Source organism: Acipenser ruthenus, chromosome 5 (genome assembly GCF_902713425.1).
Source record: "Acipenser ruthenus chromosome 5, fAciRut3.2 maternal haplotype, whole genome shotgun sequence".
Taxonomy (NCBI): Eukaryota; Metazoa; Chordata; class Actinopteri; order Acipenseriformes; family Acipenseridae; genus Acipenser; species Acipenser ruthenus.
The window spans coordinates 76,323,848-76,343,324 of record NC_081193.1 but is presented as its reverse complement, the minus strand read 5'-3'; the positions used below and the strand labels follow the sequence as shown (position 1 = coordinate 76,343,324).

Sequence of the window (19,477 nt, the reverse complement as noted above, 5' to 3'; positions counted from 1 at the left end):
AAAGAAAATACATTTTAAAGAAATAACATTTAAAAAAAAAAAAAAAAAAATATAGACAAATATTACAAAAATGAACTTCAAGAGTCATGGACTTAAACACTCAGAAGCAACTCACAAGCTGTGACAGTGACATTGACAAAGACCACATTGAAGACTTGTAATTGAATATCTAATAGATTTTCATTTTTTGCTTTTCCTTTGGTAAAATAGTCCTGCATACATGCCTATGCTCTTATCGTGTGTGCCAGCACACTCCCATTACATAAGCACACGCGCCTGTTTGCGTGCTTATACAGTGATCACATTTTAATAGAGCTCTCTGCAATTCAACTATTATCATGTTTATAATAAAATGCCTGTTCTCAAGGACACACTTTGTCCCACTCTGTGTCGTGTGTGTGTGTGTGTGAATTTCATCTGCATGCTTTAAACCTTTTAAGTCCTGAATTATTTTTGTCGAGCTGAAGAATGCTAAATTAAATTATATAATTCAAAAAGGAACTCCTTTATTGAGTATACATGAGAACAGGACAATATATATATATATATATAAGTCAGTACTTTAAGAACTTGCCGCTAAGACAAGATGGGACCTTGAGGTTCTGCCAGGACTGAAAGCGTTAAATCAGAAAGCACTAAAGAAACAAGAATGACCGATTTTTTTACCTTTTTACTGGAAACCTGCAAACTAAAGAGCCACTCGACTCATTCTGTCAATCATAAAGACAGGATGTAGTTTGACCGATGCCTCTTCCTGGCTTCGCCTGCTCTCTGGACTCATTCCATCATTCATTCTGCACTCTTACACCACCAGACTTCCCCCCAGCTGCCTTCTCTCTCTGTAAAACTGTTTGTTGCAGAATGCATTGACCTTTCCCTGTCTTCAATACTCATGTTAGTACCTCATCTCTCCGGCATGGAGCGATGTTAACAATACATACCAGCAAGGCACGCTGACACCTCATGCAGAGGAAACTACCTGACCTGTCAAAACAAAGATCAAATTAAAATTAAGAAATGTTTTCCAGAGTCCTCAAAAGAGTCCTAATGCTCACTCCCTGGTTATGTGTGAGGGTCTTGTTGAGTCTGTACTGTTCCTGTAAGTGGTACTCCCACTTGTAGTGTAGAAATACTAAAAGAAATGTTATAAATTCAATGACAAAACGTTTCATCCTGAAGTCACTCCCAGCGTTTAAGACACTGAGAAGGACTTCTAGTTGAAAAGTTTGTAAATTTAGCACCATTGAGTGTTTCATCTTTATGTATGACATTAATCCCAAGTCACTGAGATAGCTACAAACCAGCTTGTGTCATCTGTGAACAGTCCTGTGAATAACCAACGAACCCCCAAAAGGGGAAAGCGTGTTGTTTACGGCTGTGTATCTTCAGTTTATATTACAGATACGATGGAAGAGAAAATATGTTTAAAACCTAAATTTAAACAGCTGAGTTCGTGGCGACTCACCTGCTCATTCTGCTGTTGGATTTGGATGAACGCAATGTAGATTCTAAAAGGAGATCCAGTAAAAGATTCTTCAACCCTAGATCTTGCATCACTTACTGTATAATGAACTGTACACTACTCACTGCTCCACACAGTTGAGGGATATTCAGAGATATATGTAGAGGCTATTTCTTTATCATTTTGAAACTGCCTCTTGAGAGCTGCTTGTCAAGCTGAAATTGCGCTTGCTAATGGAATTCTTTAGTTGTTCAGGGGGTCGCCCACATTTGATTAGAATTTGCATGAGAAAAATTATAAAGAGAAGGTCTGCATACTGTGAATGTCTTTATTGGTGACACGAAGGGCACTGCATAAAATGAATGATGATGATGATGCTGTAGCACTGACACCTTATTGTTTTAGTAATTAACCCTTTAAGGTACAAGGGACATATGTGTGCCACAAAACAGGGTTTCAAACTTACGGAAAGGGTGGATCTGGTCATCTTTGTGATACTTGAGTCACTCTCGTACCATTTTAAGAAGAAAACATTTGAACAAACGCTTAAATCCTTGTGCACCTGAAGGGGTTAAACAGTATATACTAGTTTTCCTGAAACTGTGTGTGGGTGTTAGTTAGGAATTGGTTATGGTGACAGCGAAGCCTGCAATGTGTTATTCATGTCCTTTGGGATATACGTTTCTGAAAAGCCTTGTTGTTTTAAAAGGTGTTCATGTAGATAATGTAAAGACATAAGACGTACTAGAAGAGGGGAATAAAATGAAATTGAAAAGATGAGAGGGTGGGGGAGCTAGGGGAGCGGTCTGTGGTCGATCTGTAATCCCTAATTGCTCGACTCTGGTCAGTCGTAGGAATCGGTGACCGCACCTCTAACTATGTGTTTGATCCCCTAGAGACTGCTTATCCTCCTTCATTTGAAGCTTGTTAAAAAATCATTGCGCTGAAGGAAGTTCATTTTATCAATTTGAGATGACTTGCTCAGATACAATTGCGTTGGAGCTGTGCAGAAGTGCTGATCCCACCAGCATGTGGATTATATTCTAGCGAGCCGGGTGTGAAACAGGCAGCCCTGCAGCCCTGCAGTCAGTGCAGCACGGTAGGTAGGTAGGTACCTGGTGTAAAGTCAGGCTTGTTTCAGGGCAGTAAGGTGTGTCATAATAAAGAGCATGGAATCAAGCACCTCCACTGTATTACAGAAAAAGCTGCATGGAATTCCACTCAGAGTGAGAGTGTCTCTAGGTCACTGTCTGATTTCAGACTGTTTTGTTAACTGCTTATAAATGTTTTCTTATTAAATATGTTGTTGTTTTCCTACCAACTTTGTTTCTGCCAAGTCTTCTCATTGCTGCGGTACACCAGAGCTGTCACACCTGGAGTATGTATTTTGCAGTTTAAGCCTCTCAAAAGAGATGATGTTTTCCAGTATTCTACACTAAATCCATCCATCTCTGTCTGTTTGCACCTTCTGGTATTTTTGTAAGGACATGCCTGTGTAACGGTTATCAGGGGAGCTGTTTAGCTGCTCAGTGTCAGATTACAGTATACATTTTCTAAATGATTATGGTTGTAAAATAAAGGGAGACATTTAGACTGTGTGAATGTGTGTTATTTTAGTTCCTATTGCATTCCCTTGTTTCACCCCTAGGGGTCAGGAACACCTGTACCAATCCAGTGCTACCTATTTACAGCGGCACACACTGTGTGTCATGTGAACCATTGTGTGACTGCGTACTGCTGAATTACTGTAGTTTATCTAGATTGAACAGAAGCATCAACTGTGAGGGTGTCTGAATCTCAGTCACATTTTGAACTGATCTTCATGACAGTGAAGGGATGCTTTTATACTGTACCACCTTATCCATATAGGAATGTTTGATTTTTCTCTTTCTGCTTGTACCGATACTCCCTCATACACAGATGTTTGACATCCTATAACCCTGTGTCAATTTTTTTAATCTTTCATTTTGACCTGTTCAGTAGCGTGTGATGTCCCTTATAAATGCTGACCACAGTAAAAGCATAGCAAAGTGTAATAAAGCACAGTGGAAGCATGGTAAAGCATAGGTAAGCATTGTAAAGACTAGTGAGGTACTGTATGGTAAAGCATATTAAAAAACATGGCAAACCAGGGTAATCTATGGTAAATGCCTAGTGTAACCATAGATAAAGCTTGGTAAAACTGCAAAAATACCGTTGTAAACTTTTATAAGGGGTGTGTTGTGTAGAATTCTCTGTTGCTGTTTCTGGTTCGATAATCATCATTTAGATCTAGAGCTAGTGTTAACCTGAGCCTGTCTGTCACACAGGCTTGATAATAATAATGGACTTGCAATTAATACATTTAATAATGATCCAGTGAGTAAGCACCCTCGATTGTCTCCACCCCCACACACCCTTCAGTCAAGTCTCATTTAAAATGAAATGAGGCTTCTCTTTATTCACTAGCAAACTGCATTATTACTTTCAGCCCTGAAAACATCCAAAAGTTGGGAAATTATATTAGCACTTTCACAATAATGAAGCAAGAGGCAACAGACATGTTGCTTGCAACCTCGGCGCTACCCCAAGCACTCTCTACTACCCACAACCCCCTGCTGGTCAAATCAGTGTACTGTGCATGTGGACTCCGCACACTGCTGCTTTCTAAACTGGGCTGACTCAATAGTGTTGTCATGTTTGTCTTGCAGGTCATGGCAGACACTTACCTTCGACAGGCAGCCTGCTTCCTTCATCAGAATCGTGGGGACACACAACACCGCCAATGAGGTGAGACTGCTCAGACACAGGCACTGCCAGCGCACAGCACTGGAGCCTTAATTACCCCCTGAAATCCCTAGCGAAGTGGTTACAGTGGAGGCCGTCATGCATATGTCTCACTTCATATATCTGGAGAACCGCTTAACTAATTATCATGAAACCTTAATATTAACATTATTTAGCATAAGTTATGGAGAGTATCAGGTCCTGAGATATAAGGATGTGTCTGTCTGTCCGTACGTCTGCCCATTTGTATGTCGCACTGTTTCAACACACTGATAGCTCTAATTTGAATTTCCAGCTGTGGCAAAGGGGGATACATGTTACTGGCATACTTGTTTAACCAGGTGAAAACTAGTGATGCAATCGGCACCCTAATTTCGTGTTTGATTATCATATAGGCATTTATCAACGATAATCGATGCATTGATTTTTTAGTTTTCAAAATAAATAACAAACATTAGTTTTTTAAACAAAAGATCCAATAACTAAAAATACTGTTGTGCATAATAGTTAAAGAAAAAGGCACACCTTGCATTCAAAATGAGAACATTCAGGTTTATTTTCTAACTTGCCACTATAAAGCACTACTCCAAAAAATGAAAAACCGTAATAAACATTTCCAAAGAAACTAGTGTGTAAACAGGTATATGTACATGCAAAACTGTAAAAATGAATGTATTTTGTAATTTAAAACAAAAGTAACATATGTTTTCTCTGCGTGTGTCACTTTATAGCACTGAATCCAGGTTGAGCTGCTGCTTTGCAGTTTTCTGATCAAAATGCTTCTGCTGAAGCGCTGTGGCTAGCTTCAAGATGAAATCTCTCCTACTTTTCCCTGGTGCATTCCTTGTACAAAACAAATGAGTTATTGGCTGGCAGGTCCAGTAGAGATAACAACAGGCTTGTGTATTAAAAAAAAATAGAATATTGTAGGTTATATTCAAAATAAAAACAGGTAGTTCCTGCCACGGCAGTATTTTGACTGTTTTCACTTTTAAAATGTAAATTACTCTGCGTGTGTGAAAGATACACGTTTGTCCTTTCTTGACTTTTCCTAAATACATTTATTAAATACCCTGATGGCGTTTGAAAGGCAGGATCGCAAAAAAATATTATAATAATCCCCTCTACCTAGAACCGCCAAAGTTGTCACTTTGACTGCCTTTTATTTTTTGTATTTATTTTTTTTTTTTAATATAACCTACAATATTCTTTTTTTTTTTTTTTTTAAATATACAAGCCTCTTGTTATCTCTACTGGACCTGCCAGCCATCAATTCCTTTGTTTTGTACAAGGAATGCACCAGGGAAAAGTAGGAGAGATTTCATCTTGAAGCTAGCCACAGCGCTTCAGCAGAAGCATTTCGGTCAGAAAACTGCAAAGCTGCAGGATTCAGTGCTATAAAGTGACACAACACAGAGAAAACATGTTACTTTTGTTTTAAATTAAGTATTCATTTTTACAGTTTTGTTTGTACATATACCTGTTTCCACACTAGTTTCTTTTGAAATGCTTATTTTATTATAGTTTTTCATTTTTTAAAGTAGTGCTTTATCGTGGTAAGTTAGAAAATAAACCCTTTTATGTTTAATTGTTTGTTTAAATACGGCGTTTCGACTGTGCAGATGTTTGATATGACATGCTTGAATAAAATGTTTGAGTTGTATCCGATAGTTTGTCTTCCATTTTAATACTGATGTTTGAAATGTAACCATCATAATGACTGTCGGCGACGGTTTTAGGTATGAGTATAACCGCGGCGGTTCTAGCGTTAATAATAATAAAAAATACTATATTTTAACAGAAGTAATTTCTATCTGAACTATTGTTGTTCATTGCTTTTAACATGTTATGTCCAAAAGCAAAGCAGGACATTTGAATTCATCTCACAAATCCTGACTAATTTTAACTGTCATACTAAATTCAGATTCTTTTTATATAATATTGCCATATAAGCCAAACAAAATATGCTTTGAAACAAAAGCTAAATTGGGGAGTTAACAGATAAAAAAAAATAATAATAATTTAAATCAAGAAAACGTGAATACAATAGGCCTACTTCTGATTTAGCTTGTCCTAAAGTATGTATCCTAGCAACGCGCTAATCTACAGTACTAGCACTAAAAGAAGCATACTCCAGGTTTTAATGCAAACCGGCAACAGGAGACGGCAAACTGGGTTCTAATTTGATGCATCGATTCACCAATATGTAATCGAAGCTCAGGAAATTTAAGGGCAGATGATTAATAATCGATGCATCGATTAATTGTTGCACCCCTAGTGAAAACCATTTGAGAACAGGTTCTCATTTACAATGCTGAACTGGTCAAGAAGGCTCAAACTACAGCAAAGACAACGCACAGTACAGTTAATGTACAAAATAAATATATGATGTTAAAACAACATAATGCATTCCTACAAATGCAAATCACTATAAATAATTGAAAAACATAAAACGTCCATGCAGTCGACAGCAAATCCCGGTGGCAACTGAAATATTTTAGGCAGAATTTGAATGGGTTAATTTAACTTCGTTCAATAAAGGCTTGCTCTGCCGCTGCAGTGTTCAGTGTCATACTCGCTGATTCCGCTAATCAAAGCTGTCGACACCCCTTTTTTGTTTTTAAATCGGAAAGAAAATCAGCTTCTAATTATCAGATAATTGTATCCTGAAATTACAACATGAATTTATGAATTTGACATGCATAGAGGGAACACATTATTAGTGATTGCAATTTATTTATACCAGGAGAATTAGCAGTCAGCCCTGTGTTTCAGATTGCTGAGTGCCCTTCCCGAGTGGCTGTTTCATTCAGCTCCTGATTAAACAGACAGGATTTCTTTCTAGATCGTTGTCTGGACACTTCTATAAATACTGAAAGAAGCATTTCTGTCTAAAATGCTTTCCACTTTATATTGGCATTGAGAAAGACCACCAGTTGGAATGTTAGTCTTTGAATTTATTAAGTTTCTTTTAGTATTTCTAACTGTAGCACTATTGAGTGTTTAATGGTTATGGATGATAATCGTGTCACCCCTGTGCACTGCTTAATATTGGGTACTCCTACCCTCCTCGCCTGACTCACTGTCCTTTGTTGCCTGATCATTGTGTCAGTCAGTCTGTATCAAACATCCTTCAAGTTTTGGACAGAGTTGCCTGAAAAGAGAGTGTAAATAAGCAAGCCAAGTGTCATATACAGAAACCTACCCCTACAATATAAGCAAATTAGCTTTTCTACAATAAAATAGCTGCCACTAACTGGACCTGTTAATCTGTTATTCAGCGCTTGTTCTGTATTTTACTTCTTTGTCTCTCCCAGGACCCTTCATTGATAAACCCTCAGGTTTTTCAGTGATTCCTGCAGATTGATGTCACTTAGTTTTACTGCTGGAAAACCTGAGGTGTTAGGTGCCATTAAAAAGCTGCAATACACCCGTCTCTCCGTGCCTTATCACACAACTGTCAGATTAATCTACTAGGCATGAGCACAGGAATGATAGTTTTATGGGGGTTTTTTTCCCAGTGTTTTCACAATCTTTTGTGTTCATTTCAAATATTTGTATTTCCATCGTGTCCCAAGTTCAGACCTGCTGGTCCTTTCACAAACATTCCAGCTCTCTGCCTCCTCTTGTGCTCTGTTTATACAAATTTCCAATAGTAAAAGCATAGCACAGTGAAACATAGTGAAAGCATGGGACATCATAGTATAAATTACCGTGGGAATTACCGTGCAATAGATTTGTAAAGAGGACCCGCAAATGCACAGCCCATTGTTGTGTGTATTGTTTAAGTCACTGATTATCTACAACAGGAGACTATGGAATCCATTTCCAAGAGATCTGGGCCTATATCTATCAGTGGTGTGTGTGCAAGTATTCCCTTCTAAACTGTTCAAACAGAAAGTATGTAATTTAACAACACAGAAGTTTGCGTGAGGATGTTCGTAGACTCACGCACACTCTGGAGCATGCATATGATCGTTTCCACGTGTTAGAATGATGGTGCTGCAAGATAAGATCAAACTGCTATTTAAATCGGCTAAAGATTTGCAGTCAGTGCAATAACGTTCACATTAGGTTTATGTTATTAATGCAAGGATTGCTCAAATTGCGATGTTTGTCACATATAATTTCATAAATTTTTATACCAAATGTGCTATTATTAATATTGTTATTAATATTTAGGCAGTAGTATGATATAAATGTTGGTTATGACCAATGTGATTATTATTTAATTAACAGAAGGCCATGTTTTTTGTGACTTCATTGTTTCAGCTGTGCACTGGTAATTACAGAAGACATTAATACGATAAGTTGTAGCAGGTGTGTAGGCTGTTAAGCAAGTTCAGAAACACTTTTCACAAGATAGCACTTTCCACATGCAGTCCAAATGTAATTGTGCGAGTTGTTTGGTCCTTTCAAAGGAAGATCGGAGACATAACTGGCATTTCATGAGCCTGCTTTAGTGCATTGATTTCTGGGGTTTCGGACTCGGATCATTTCTCCTCAGAAATTTAAATTTACGAGTCAGGGCAGTAGTAGTGCTCTTTTCGGTTTATTAAATGCTTTAAAAATTGATCAAGTGGTTGCAAGCCACTTTGGATCCCTGCTAATAGGCAGCCTGGGAGATCCAGTGCCTTTACAGGTTTAACAGCATTAGTACTTCAATACAGTAATACAAATGGTTATCATATGCTTAACCTTCAGGCTATAAAATGCAAAAAGCTAAAGCGCCCACCACTGTGTTCTAGAACATTCAATATATTATTATTATTATTATTATTTATTTCTTAGCAGACGCCCTTATCCAGGGCGACTTACAATTGTTACAAGATTTCACATTATACAGATATCACATTATTTTTACATACAATTGCCCATTTATACAGTTGGGTTTTTACTGGAGCAATCTAGGTAAAGTACCTTGCTCAAGGGTACAACAGCAGTGTCCCCCACTGGGGATTGAACCCACAACCCTTCGGTCAAGAGTCCAGAGCCCTAACCACTACTCCACACTGCTGCCCTCTCTACAGCTAAAATATAAATCCTATACCTTTAGCAATGCATCCAATATAAAAGAGATATTAAATTCAAATGTATGCTTACCTTCCAGTATATGGAAGAGTAGTGTAGGATATATGAAAAATAAGAACTGTCTTCAAAAGGCAGAGACTTGACTTCGACCAAACAGCAATCAGTTTTTCAGAGATCTTCAGAGCATGGACCACACAACTTGCAGTTAGCAAGTCGAGCGATACTTGACTGGGGTTTTACCTTGGTTTCTATAGGATTTTCCCTTCATTGAATACATCAGGAGTCCCAATTAAATCTGATCATCAGGCTGCCTTGACAGTTCTTATCTTTGAGTTAGTGATATATTCTAGAAGGATCCGGTCAACTCTTTTTAAAACTAATCTTTTTAAAAAAAATATTGGAACATGATTTGGCTCTCTTTTTCCTAACCCCTCCTTTTTCTAAAAAGTCAGGTGAATCACAGTTCATAGGATCCCTGCTACAATACCGGACAATACAATACAAGTTTATATATGTATTAAGAGATGTTGTGTTATATATTTAACATCAACTTTCTGTGTGATTATATTAACCAGAGCCTAATATATTCCCTCTGAGCAACATATCTCTTCACCTTTTCAGTTTAGTGTACTTTCATATAGGGATGCACCGAATCCAGTATTCAGTTTCGGATTCAGCCCTAATATCTACTTTTTGAGCAGGGTTCGTATTCGGCCGAATACAGGATTTGGTGAACCGAATCCTATATATCCACCAAGACACACATCCATTTTAATACATCCCTCCAATGTGTGCAGTTCTTCTTTAAATAAAAGACACAAGTCCGGTATTGAATATAACTGTTGTATTTAATAACAAGAACACGTTTGATGAACTCTGTCGCAGATCTTGGCTCCTTAAATAACTGATTGCGCATGCACTAAGCATGTCATGCAGCTGCTGAATGTAAACGTACCCCCGTATGCAACAGCACACATCACACTTTTCATGGAGTAAAGTTATGCAGTAAACCTGTAATATATAGTAACGGCAAGCTGTTGTAGACTTTTGTACTTTGTTGCTTTGTCTGCCAAATGTGTTCTAGAGATCATACTGAGATAAAAAAAAAAAAAAAACTAATAAATTGGTGCACAGAAATGTATATTTTTTGTAACTTTTTACAACTGTCAGATGTGCAAGACGCTGAAAATATGCTTTAGTAAATTTAATTTTACGTTATTACAATGTGCCAATACAAGTTGAACCATTTGGGAACTGCTGTATTTTATTAAAATATTTTTTTTAACTATTTCATAGCCTATTTGATATGTGTTACACACACAGTGCATTTAAATCAACGTGGTTTTTATTTCGTAGGGAGATCATTCAGGTCACTCATCACGGTAGTTTTTTCCTCATAGCTCTCAGTCTCAGATCAGGTGACGCAGGTTGAACGTCATTAAAGAAAATAGTGGGTTATGGCAAAGATGCAGCTCTCCTTTCTTGTAAAGGTAAACGGTTCTGTATTTTGACGTTTCTGTTGTGGAGGGAGGGGTTTAGCGGTAAATTGTGTACGTTTCAAACTAAAATCTTATTCAGGGATATATTTCCATTCGGTAATAAAAACACTATTAACTAAAAGGCTCAAAACTATAGATTGTGTGCGTCTCTTGTTAGTAGCTGCCAGTCAGTTTTTCATTCAACAGTTTCCTTCAGTTTTCTTGACAGTTTTTGTAGATTCGGTATTCGGCCGAATCTTTTGAGATGGATTCGGTATTCGTCCAAATCCCAAAAACTTGTTCCTAGTTTCATATACATCCCTAGTTTCATATACAGGTATGTTAACAAAGTGTGGAACAGAAAGACTGTAAGGGTTTATGACAAGCCTTTGAATAAGCATACAGTGGTTAGTTCAGTTATTTCCATTTAAATTTAAGCTATAATAAAACCTGTTAAATATAATAGCCTTATATTGACTTGTACCATGCTTGAACTAAAACTGACCTCTCTCTGTTTCTAAAAGTTGCCTGCACCAGCAGGTTTCCACACACCTTGTTTACTTGCCAAGCCTAGTGTCTTAATTAATATGAAGCTTCACTGTAAGCACTTTCCAAATTCATTCTTGGCTCACAAACATTATCCCAATTAAAATCACTACCTATCTGATAAGGACTGATACTAGATGACTTTTCTATTTTAAATCAAATGCCCGTTTCGGCTGCCAAGTGTTCATTAATTTCTATGATGTCATGAAGAGAGTTCATTTTGAAAGACCTTGGATTCAAAACGGCTGACGACCAGTGAATCTCGCTTTTAAGAGCCAACACCGAATCCTGCTTTGAGGTGCCAAAGACCAAGTCTTATCGAATGCTCTTCCAGAATTGTACTGTGTGTCTGAGACAAACATTTATTTATTTCACTTTTAAACTCTACAGTTTCCCTGTAAATAAGTACCCCTGTTTATTACTGCAGTAAAATCTTTATATAAACTAAACATGTATATTCTTTGGTTTAATTGATATTGTAATGTCTAAAAAAAACTTTTTGTGTAGTTGTAATATTATTTTACTCCATTGATCAATCTTTTAAGCTTTTAATGGAAGGTCCAATTATTTATATCTAAATATATCATTAATATATTAGGATGCCATAGTGTTATAGTGACTGAACTAAGTCTGACCTTCTTCACTCTTCATACAAAATCCAGTTAAAGCAGCTTTTAAGACAGCCTCTGCTTTTTGCCAATTTTAGAGTTGATTTATATGAAACACTATCATAAGCATTTTCCAATACTCATTATTTCAAACCAATATCTAACTTAACATATTAACACGTCATACCCTTTCTGTTCCCATCTCTTCCTGCCAGGTTCTAATTACTTTCCGTTATATATATAGAAATTGATTATTGAAATATAAATTCCTATCTTCTGTTATCCGAAAGGTATTTCGTTAGTTAATATTAACGAGATCGCTCATTATAGAGAGGATCTTGGCTGTTAAATCGCTGACCATCAAAAATCCCCGCTTCATCGGCCAAAACCAATGAGTCATCTTCAACACTGTTTTTACTACAAGCAAGTGAGAACGAGGTTACAACATTAGTTGTATTCCTTCAGCAAGTCAACTGTTAGAGTTACATTTTATACTATAAATGGTTTTATAACATGTAGTTCTAATTCAGATATGTCAATATAGCAATCTCTTATAAACTGCAATTCTATTTTACTTCATTGATATACACAGAAGGCAAGAGGCTAATTTTTTAATTAGGCACCTGCTTTGCAGCAAATGCAACCTTGAATGTTATAACTTAGGACTGCTCATACATTTACTTAATGTTATTACATTAGGTTTCTTATTTATTTAAATACTTTTGTGTTTTCTTACTATAATCAAACCTAGTTTGAATGCTTCTAGCATATTAACTGTGCTCCACAGATTCTGCTCTCGCTGGTCATTCTGATCTGAATTAAAAAGATGCTTTTGCTGATAAGGGTGGTTTGGAACTTCCAGCAGGCCAGTCTGACCTTCAGTGCAATGAACCCCTTCTCACAGGCCTTACACAGATATGCTAATAATATTTTCTACTGGTTTTATGTTCTTTAAAACACATTACAGTCATTACAATATATTATTGCAGTTTCACAAATGTTCAGTTTGTATCCCAAAGATCAGCCTGCTTCCAGTAGCTGTCACAGTCTTGGGTCAGTTTCTGCTCACAGGTGTGGGTGACAGTCTTTAAAAGCATGATACCTGCAAAAACTTCAATCTTGTTAGCTGGGCTCCCATCTCTACATTCTCATTCCCATCGTCAGTGGGCAAACACATTTAAACTGAATCTGGGTCCATCAAAGAACCGCACACCCTTGCAACCGAGGCCTTCCATGCAAAAGGATCTAATGACTTATAGCACAAAAGGGACGTGCCAGAACCATCTGTGAGAGTGTGCTACAATTCTAAACTGTATGCGTACAAACAAATCTAGTCATTTATTCATGCACGAATGCTAAATATAGGCCCTGGGTCTTGCACGTTATTATTTTAATAGTGCCTTGAGATGCCTTCTGAACTATAAATACTTACTCGAATCATGTTAATGCAAAAGTCCTGCAAACACGCAGGGATTTCGCCCCCCTGTCTGATTTCAACTTCAGGACGTTCTCCTAAAATAACAAGGATTTAGCTGTTAAACTGTCCCAATTAATACATTTTCCAATACATTTTTTTTTTCCTCTTAACAGAATCCTAAAGTGGCTCATAAAGGCCAGGGTGAATTATTTTGTTCATGTGATTACAGCTCTCTGCTATATAGATCCTCATCCCAGCCCTCTGTTGTGAAGAAACATTGCTCCCTGGTTATAAGGTGGCCCTTTATACTGCCGAATAAAGCTGTTATAAAGCTGTATGGTCTTGACTCCCATTTGCCCCATAATACCATTGCACTAGCACCTTCATTCTCGTTATAAGGCAGAACACAAATTGTCTCTTATGTATGGCTCCCGAATACAGCATTATAAAGTAACACCGATCTGTTGTAAGGACTTTCATTCCAGCTCTCATTCCAGCTGTGTGTTGTAGGTTGTAACATGACTGTGTTGTGTGTTGTCCCTGCAGGTGTTCCACTGCGTTCACTTCGAGTGCCCAGCCCAGCTGGACTGCGAGGTGAAGGAGGGCAGCTCCGGAGAGCCTGGCCAAGACTGCCCGCCCCAGTCCCGGCCCTCGCAGCCCTCCAGAGCACAAAGCCTGCAGCCCCCCTCCCCCTCGGGGTCCTCCTCCTCCTCCACCACTGCATCGAGACCTCACTCGCGCCACTGAGAGAGACCCAGCCACCAGCCATGGTGCGCTCTTTGTTCATATATGTTGTTGCTCTACTGTACAGGAGCCCTCTGGTCAAACCTCAAACGTTCTCAGCTCCAATAGGCCTGTCTATCTCTCTCTCTCTTGTTTTGATTGTTTGTTTGATATGCATAAAACTGTCAGTGTACCTACAGACAGCTGCAGCCTTGCAAGGCTGGTAGTAATGCGTTTTGCTTTTTATGTGAAGGGTTAAAATGAAAAATGTGTGCCTAGGGGGTCCTGTGAGGCTAGATTTGAGCTCATCACATAATGCAATCTCCATATCTGCGTCTGTCTCCGCAGAACGGTCTAAAACAATCTGAACGGGAGCCACTTCCAACATCAATATTTTAAACGTTTAAACAACTATTGGAAAAGATATGCATGTCAACTATAGAGCTCAGTCGTAGTGTTTTATAGTGTAGGATGTGTGCAGTGTAACATCTAACATCCCAGACATCTAGTGACCTGGCTGTCCTCCACATACGCCTCTTGGTTTTGGGTTCTATGTATCCTACTGTGTGTGTGTGTGTCTAGGGCTCAGCACCTAAATCCTCATCACACAGCTCTCTCTCTTTTAAACTCATTAATAAGATGTGGAGAGACCTTGTTGCATGAAAACTGATCGGGAGAGAGCTGCCCATGACACTACATGAGAACCTCGCTGTGCGAAGTAATCTGAGATAATCGCCACCTACAGTACACATTAGAAAGAGTGTGTCTCATGAGTTAGGGGGTCGGGGGAGAAGCAGTATTTTATATTAAACAAGCTTCCACCGAATAATTTGCTCGTGGGCTTAGCTGAGGGGGCTGTAATTGCACGTCTGATTGATTTGCATTGAGATGAATGGCTGTGTCAGCAAGAAAGGCTGCATTCAGCTTGCTGGTGTCACTGGGGGTTTGCTCGGCCCGCAGGACTGTCCCAGTGAGGCTCCAGGCTGGGAAACTCTGCTCTGATTGTAAAGCAGGGTCGGTAATTACCCAGGCCGATGCTGTCACAAGGATGAAGCGAGCGCAGCAGTCCTTCTCCGAGACAGAGACAGAGAGAGAGAGAGAGAGATAGCACACATGAATATTATCCACACACCGGCTTTCACTCCTACAGGATACAACTTTTTTTTTTTATAAATAAAGCACCACTCGCATATCATTATTATAAATTGCCTTGCTAATTTTTGCATTCCAGAAGAAAAAAAACGTGGGGTCTATTTGAAAATGCATTTGTTATTTGTGAATCAGTTTAATAAGAAAACACAAAATCTGGTCAAATAGTAACATTTTCAATTTCTAAGAGTGTAGAAACAGTGATTTATAGCTTTTATTTCCTGTCAAATCACAATATACTGTGTGCTTTTTCTACATCCGTTACAGAAAAAATACTGCAGTGCTTGGATTCTCAGTGCTGTGGCTCAGTTAATAAAAGCAGCATTGCAAATCTTTTGTGTTTTAATCATAAAGGTGGTGCTGGGAGGCTAGAGTGTAGGGGTGAAAGATAATTGAACTCAGCAAGGGGACGGCATTAATCAGGTACAATAGAGCAATCAATATACAATTAAAAAAACAACCCTCTCTCCTCTGACAGCTGCAGCCAGGTACAGTTCAGCACTGCTGTGTTGTGTGTGTTTGCGTGTGTGTGTGCGTGTATGAGTGCGTGCGTGTGTGTGTGCGCACGCATCTCACAGACCTCACCTTACCTCAGCTCCTTTCCAGGCCCACAGAAGCGAGTACCAGAACAAACACAGTTCTAAATTAGGTGGAAACAGACTTGGGACAGAGGGTAGGCAACACTAGCCATGTTGTTGATGCTAAATAACTGGGGTCCTTTAAGACAAAGTTTTGAGATCAATCAGTTACTCAGAACCAGGCGAGCACTGATGGACTGAATGGCCTCCTATTGTTCTTAATTTTTTCTAATGTTCTTAAAATGTTTGGAGTAAAAAAAGGGGGCAAACACAAAATCTTTTTTGTAAAATATACTGCTGTGTGCTTTAACATGCAGCCTTGATGAGGTTAAACTGCACCTGTACAATAGAGCTTCCACATTTTAAAGAAATATTGTATATAACTGTTATAAAAAGGCCTTGTTTTGTAAATTGCCTTAGAAGTATTATGTCTGGTTGTTGTTGTTATTATTATTATTATTATTATTATTATTATTATTATTATTATTATTATTACCGCTGTGCATGCTGAATCACCCACTTAGGCGCTGACTTCCAAAAGCTGATATAAATTGATTTACATTTTTTTCAGTATGTATTTATATATATTTTGCTCAGTTAAGACACATTGGACAAAATTCCCTAAACATTATATCCAGTGCAACATTTGCAAATTGTATAAAACTTTTTGTATAAAAGATTTTGCCAAGTCAACGCCCAGGGGGCATAAAGTTGACATTAGGCAAAGGTGTGTGCATGAAATTACAATATGTCAACTGTTTTGTCATTCTAAATATTTTCACAAAACTAACATTAAACTTTAAAGTTACAGTGTGCAAAAGCACATCATGAAAAACCACATTTTGTAGGTGAAAAAAAGCTAGAATGAAAGTCGCTACATTTAAAAAATATATAAAAATGGTCAATACAAGCTATTGGTAGTGTCTAAAAAAAAAAATCAAAAATTTGGATTGTAGCGTAACAGGACTGCGGAGTCCGTATCATCTGATCCGATCCGAAACCACCGAACTCCACGTCTTCGTCATCTGAACCTTCATCACTGACGATGCAAGCAATTGTTTGAATCATTAATGCACAGAGCAACTACTTCTATGTACGTGAGTTGCGATATTTCCCCTCCGGCATTATTTGCGCATGGTTATTAAAAACCGGAGAGTAATGGTGTAATGGCAGCTCTGGAGTAAATGTTTAGGGAATTGTACCCAGTGTTGATTCCTTAGTTCTTGGAGTGCCTGTGGGAGTCTCAGATTCCTAGAATGCCTGCTAGCACCTGCAGTGTATAGGGTGGATCTGCAGGGGACAGTCTCTCCTCTATCCAAACATCACATCGGTGCCCCAGCCTGCACCTTCAGGGGGTGCTTCTTAATAAATTAGTCCCTCCAGAAAAACGCAATTCCGAGATCACAGAAAGAAAAAAAAACTCGGAATTAAGCTCTACTTGCAGAATTTAATGCATAGCAAAAAAAACTGAAAAGTTGTAAAAGGTTCAAGAATATGGCATAAAAAGTTAAAGACATCACTGTATATTATAATGCAGTGAGCAGCTTTTGTTCAGGTTGACTGATGTGGCATTCTGCAGGACTGCCTCACTGTCAAACTTCAACTTTACTTACCAAAGTGTATAAAAGATGTCAATAAGCAGTTATATTTTTTAGTTTGTTCAAACTGTACTTCAAAAAAATAAATAAATAAATAAATACCTTGAGTATCTAAATAAAATATGAAAAATGTAATACGTTTTCCAGCAAATTTGTAGCATAGGAACCATTTTGCACTGGCGGAAAGATACATTAGATAAAGGTTAATTTCAAGTTTAAAATGTTATTGTTTTTTTGTTTTCTTTCTATAACATAAGCATAGAGCCATTTTCTAAGAGCAGTAACCCACTTATATTACTGCACTTCTGGGTGGTTGAAGACCGGCCTATGTCTTACTGTTGTGAGTCATTGCTTACTTGGCTACTTTTTCTTATTTATTAATACTCATTAGCACTATTTAATTGAACAGTCATTGACACAGAATTGGACAAGTTCTTTGCAGAAAATCAGTTTTTCTCTTTGCAGATGTTAGAAAATGTTACTGCAGATTTCCTTGGGGCCTAATAAATATTTAGCATAGTAAATTGCATTTAATCTCATGCTTTTCTCATGGCTTTACTGTGCGTTTATCATAGTTTACCTTGGTTTGATTTGTTTTTTAATAAGCTTTACCATGCTTTATTACACTTTTAGAAGTGCTGTGCTGAAGAACCAAAGTCCCACGTACAACCAGACAGCACTGCTGTCGTACAAAAGGATACAGTCACTGTGATAGTGTTCTAGCTTCTGCAAGGTCAGCAGCCCACAGGTGTTCCTGGATGTAAAAGCTTACAGCTTTGTTATTTAATCACAGCTAGCCTGCTGAGCAGTTTCTATGCATAGGTTTTCTTGAAGTAGCGTTTGATTTTGACTGCACACAGTGGAGGGGAGGGGGTGCCTCAGGCACACTTTGAACTGAACCTCTTCAGAGGGCTTTAAGTGTCTTTTGTGTAATGAGGGTGTTTGTGGGGAGCCTGTTTAGTATGTATTCTGTGGATATCTGCACAGGTTGCAATAAAGGAGATGTACATATTTTGTGTCTGTGGTTGTGAGAGGATCTATTTATGTATGACTGTACAGAGTGTGTGTGTGTGTGTGACTGGGTGCACATGATCAGATAAGGATCTAATTAAGTTTATCTCAGCAGATAAGCTTGTGGTAGCACAGTCATATCACTCATAATTATTAAAGACCCAATACTGTTGCATTTAGAAATACTAAAAGAAACCTAATAAGTCAATGGCAAACGTTTTGACTAGAAGTCTAGATTTTTTTTCTAAATGACAAGACATTGTGAAAGACTTCTAGTTGACACATTTGCCATTTAATATTATTAGATTTCTTTTAGTATTTCTAAATCTAGCACAGTTGTCCATATGGCTCCATGTTCACCGGGACAGTATGGGACAGTTCCATTGTAGTGCGTTCTCGTACGTTTTACCTGTCTCAGATACCTTTCACATCTCTATTTTCTTTAAAAGAAACAGGACTACATAAGGCCCCAGACTGCAAATAAAATGGTTACAAATGCAACATTGTTTTTTTTTTTTTTTTGAGTAGACCAAACCAACTGAACCAGAGCAGCTCCTAAAGACAAACGTGTGTGGGGATGTGTGGTCACCTGTGTCTCACCCAGTCTCACATTGCTTGCACCAGACTGAACAAATGCTTCTAAATGAAAATCTGGCATTGTAGCGACCATTGAAGTTTGACTGGGAAATGAGTTAGAGCAGTTTACATACAGTACTGCATGTGCTGTGTTTGAGCATGGATGAGCTGATGTCTGCAGCCTGCCCCATCCTCCACCCACACTTTAGAGGGCAACCTGTTTCACCAGATTATCAGAATCCATTTTACTAAACTGTGTCTGCTGCAGTGAAAGCACCTGGCACTAAAGTGTGGATGCAATAAAAATAAATTGTCATCGGAGTCAAAGAAGCATTTTTTCATTGAATCCACCTCTCGTTAGTTCTGCAGTCAAATCTCTTATCTGTTAAATAAAGTGCTGAAACGGGCTGCATAAGATACATTTTTGAGTTATGAAGATTTTTCTGCAGGTTCTTATACATCATCATCTGTAATTGAAGTACAAAAGGAAGACTTTACCCCTGTAATAAAATGCTGTTCAATCTGAAAACCGAT

At 38.1% G+C, this 19,477-nt stretch overlaps 1 protein-coding gene across 2 annotated transcripts in view; it reads left to right on the top strand.

Annotated features, from left to right (window-relative positions):
- Positions 1 to 18,532, top strand: part of LOC117403086 (BTB/POZ domain-containing protein 9) — a 68,396-nt gene extending 49,864 nt beyond the window's left edge. For both annotated transcript variants that reach the window (XM_059024534.1, XM_034004996.3), the window contains exons 10-11: positions 4,153 to 4,231; positions 13,855 to 18,532. In XM_059024534.1, the coding sequence (XP_058880517.1) occupies positions 4,153 to 4,231; positions 13,855 to 14,055 (280 nt within the window). In that variant the 3' untranslated portion in view covers positions 14,056 to 18,532. The remainder of the gene's footprint in view (positions 1 to 4,152; positions 4,232 to 13,854) is intronic.
- Positions 18,533 to 19,477: the final 945 nt, after the last annotated feature.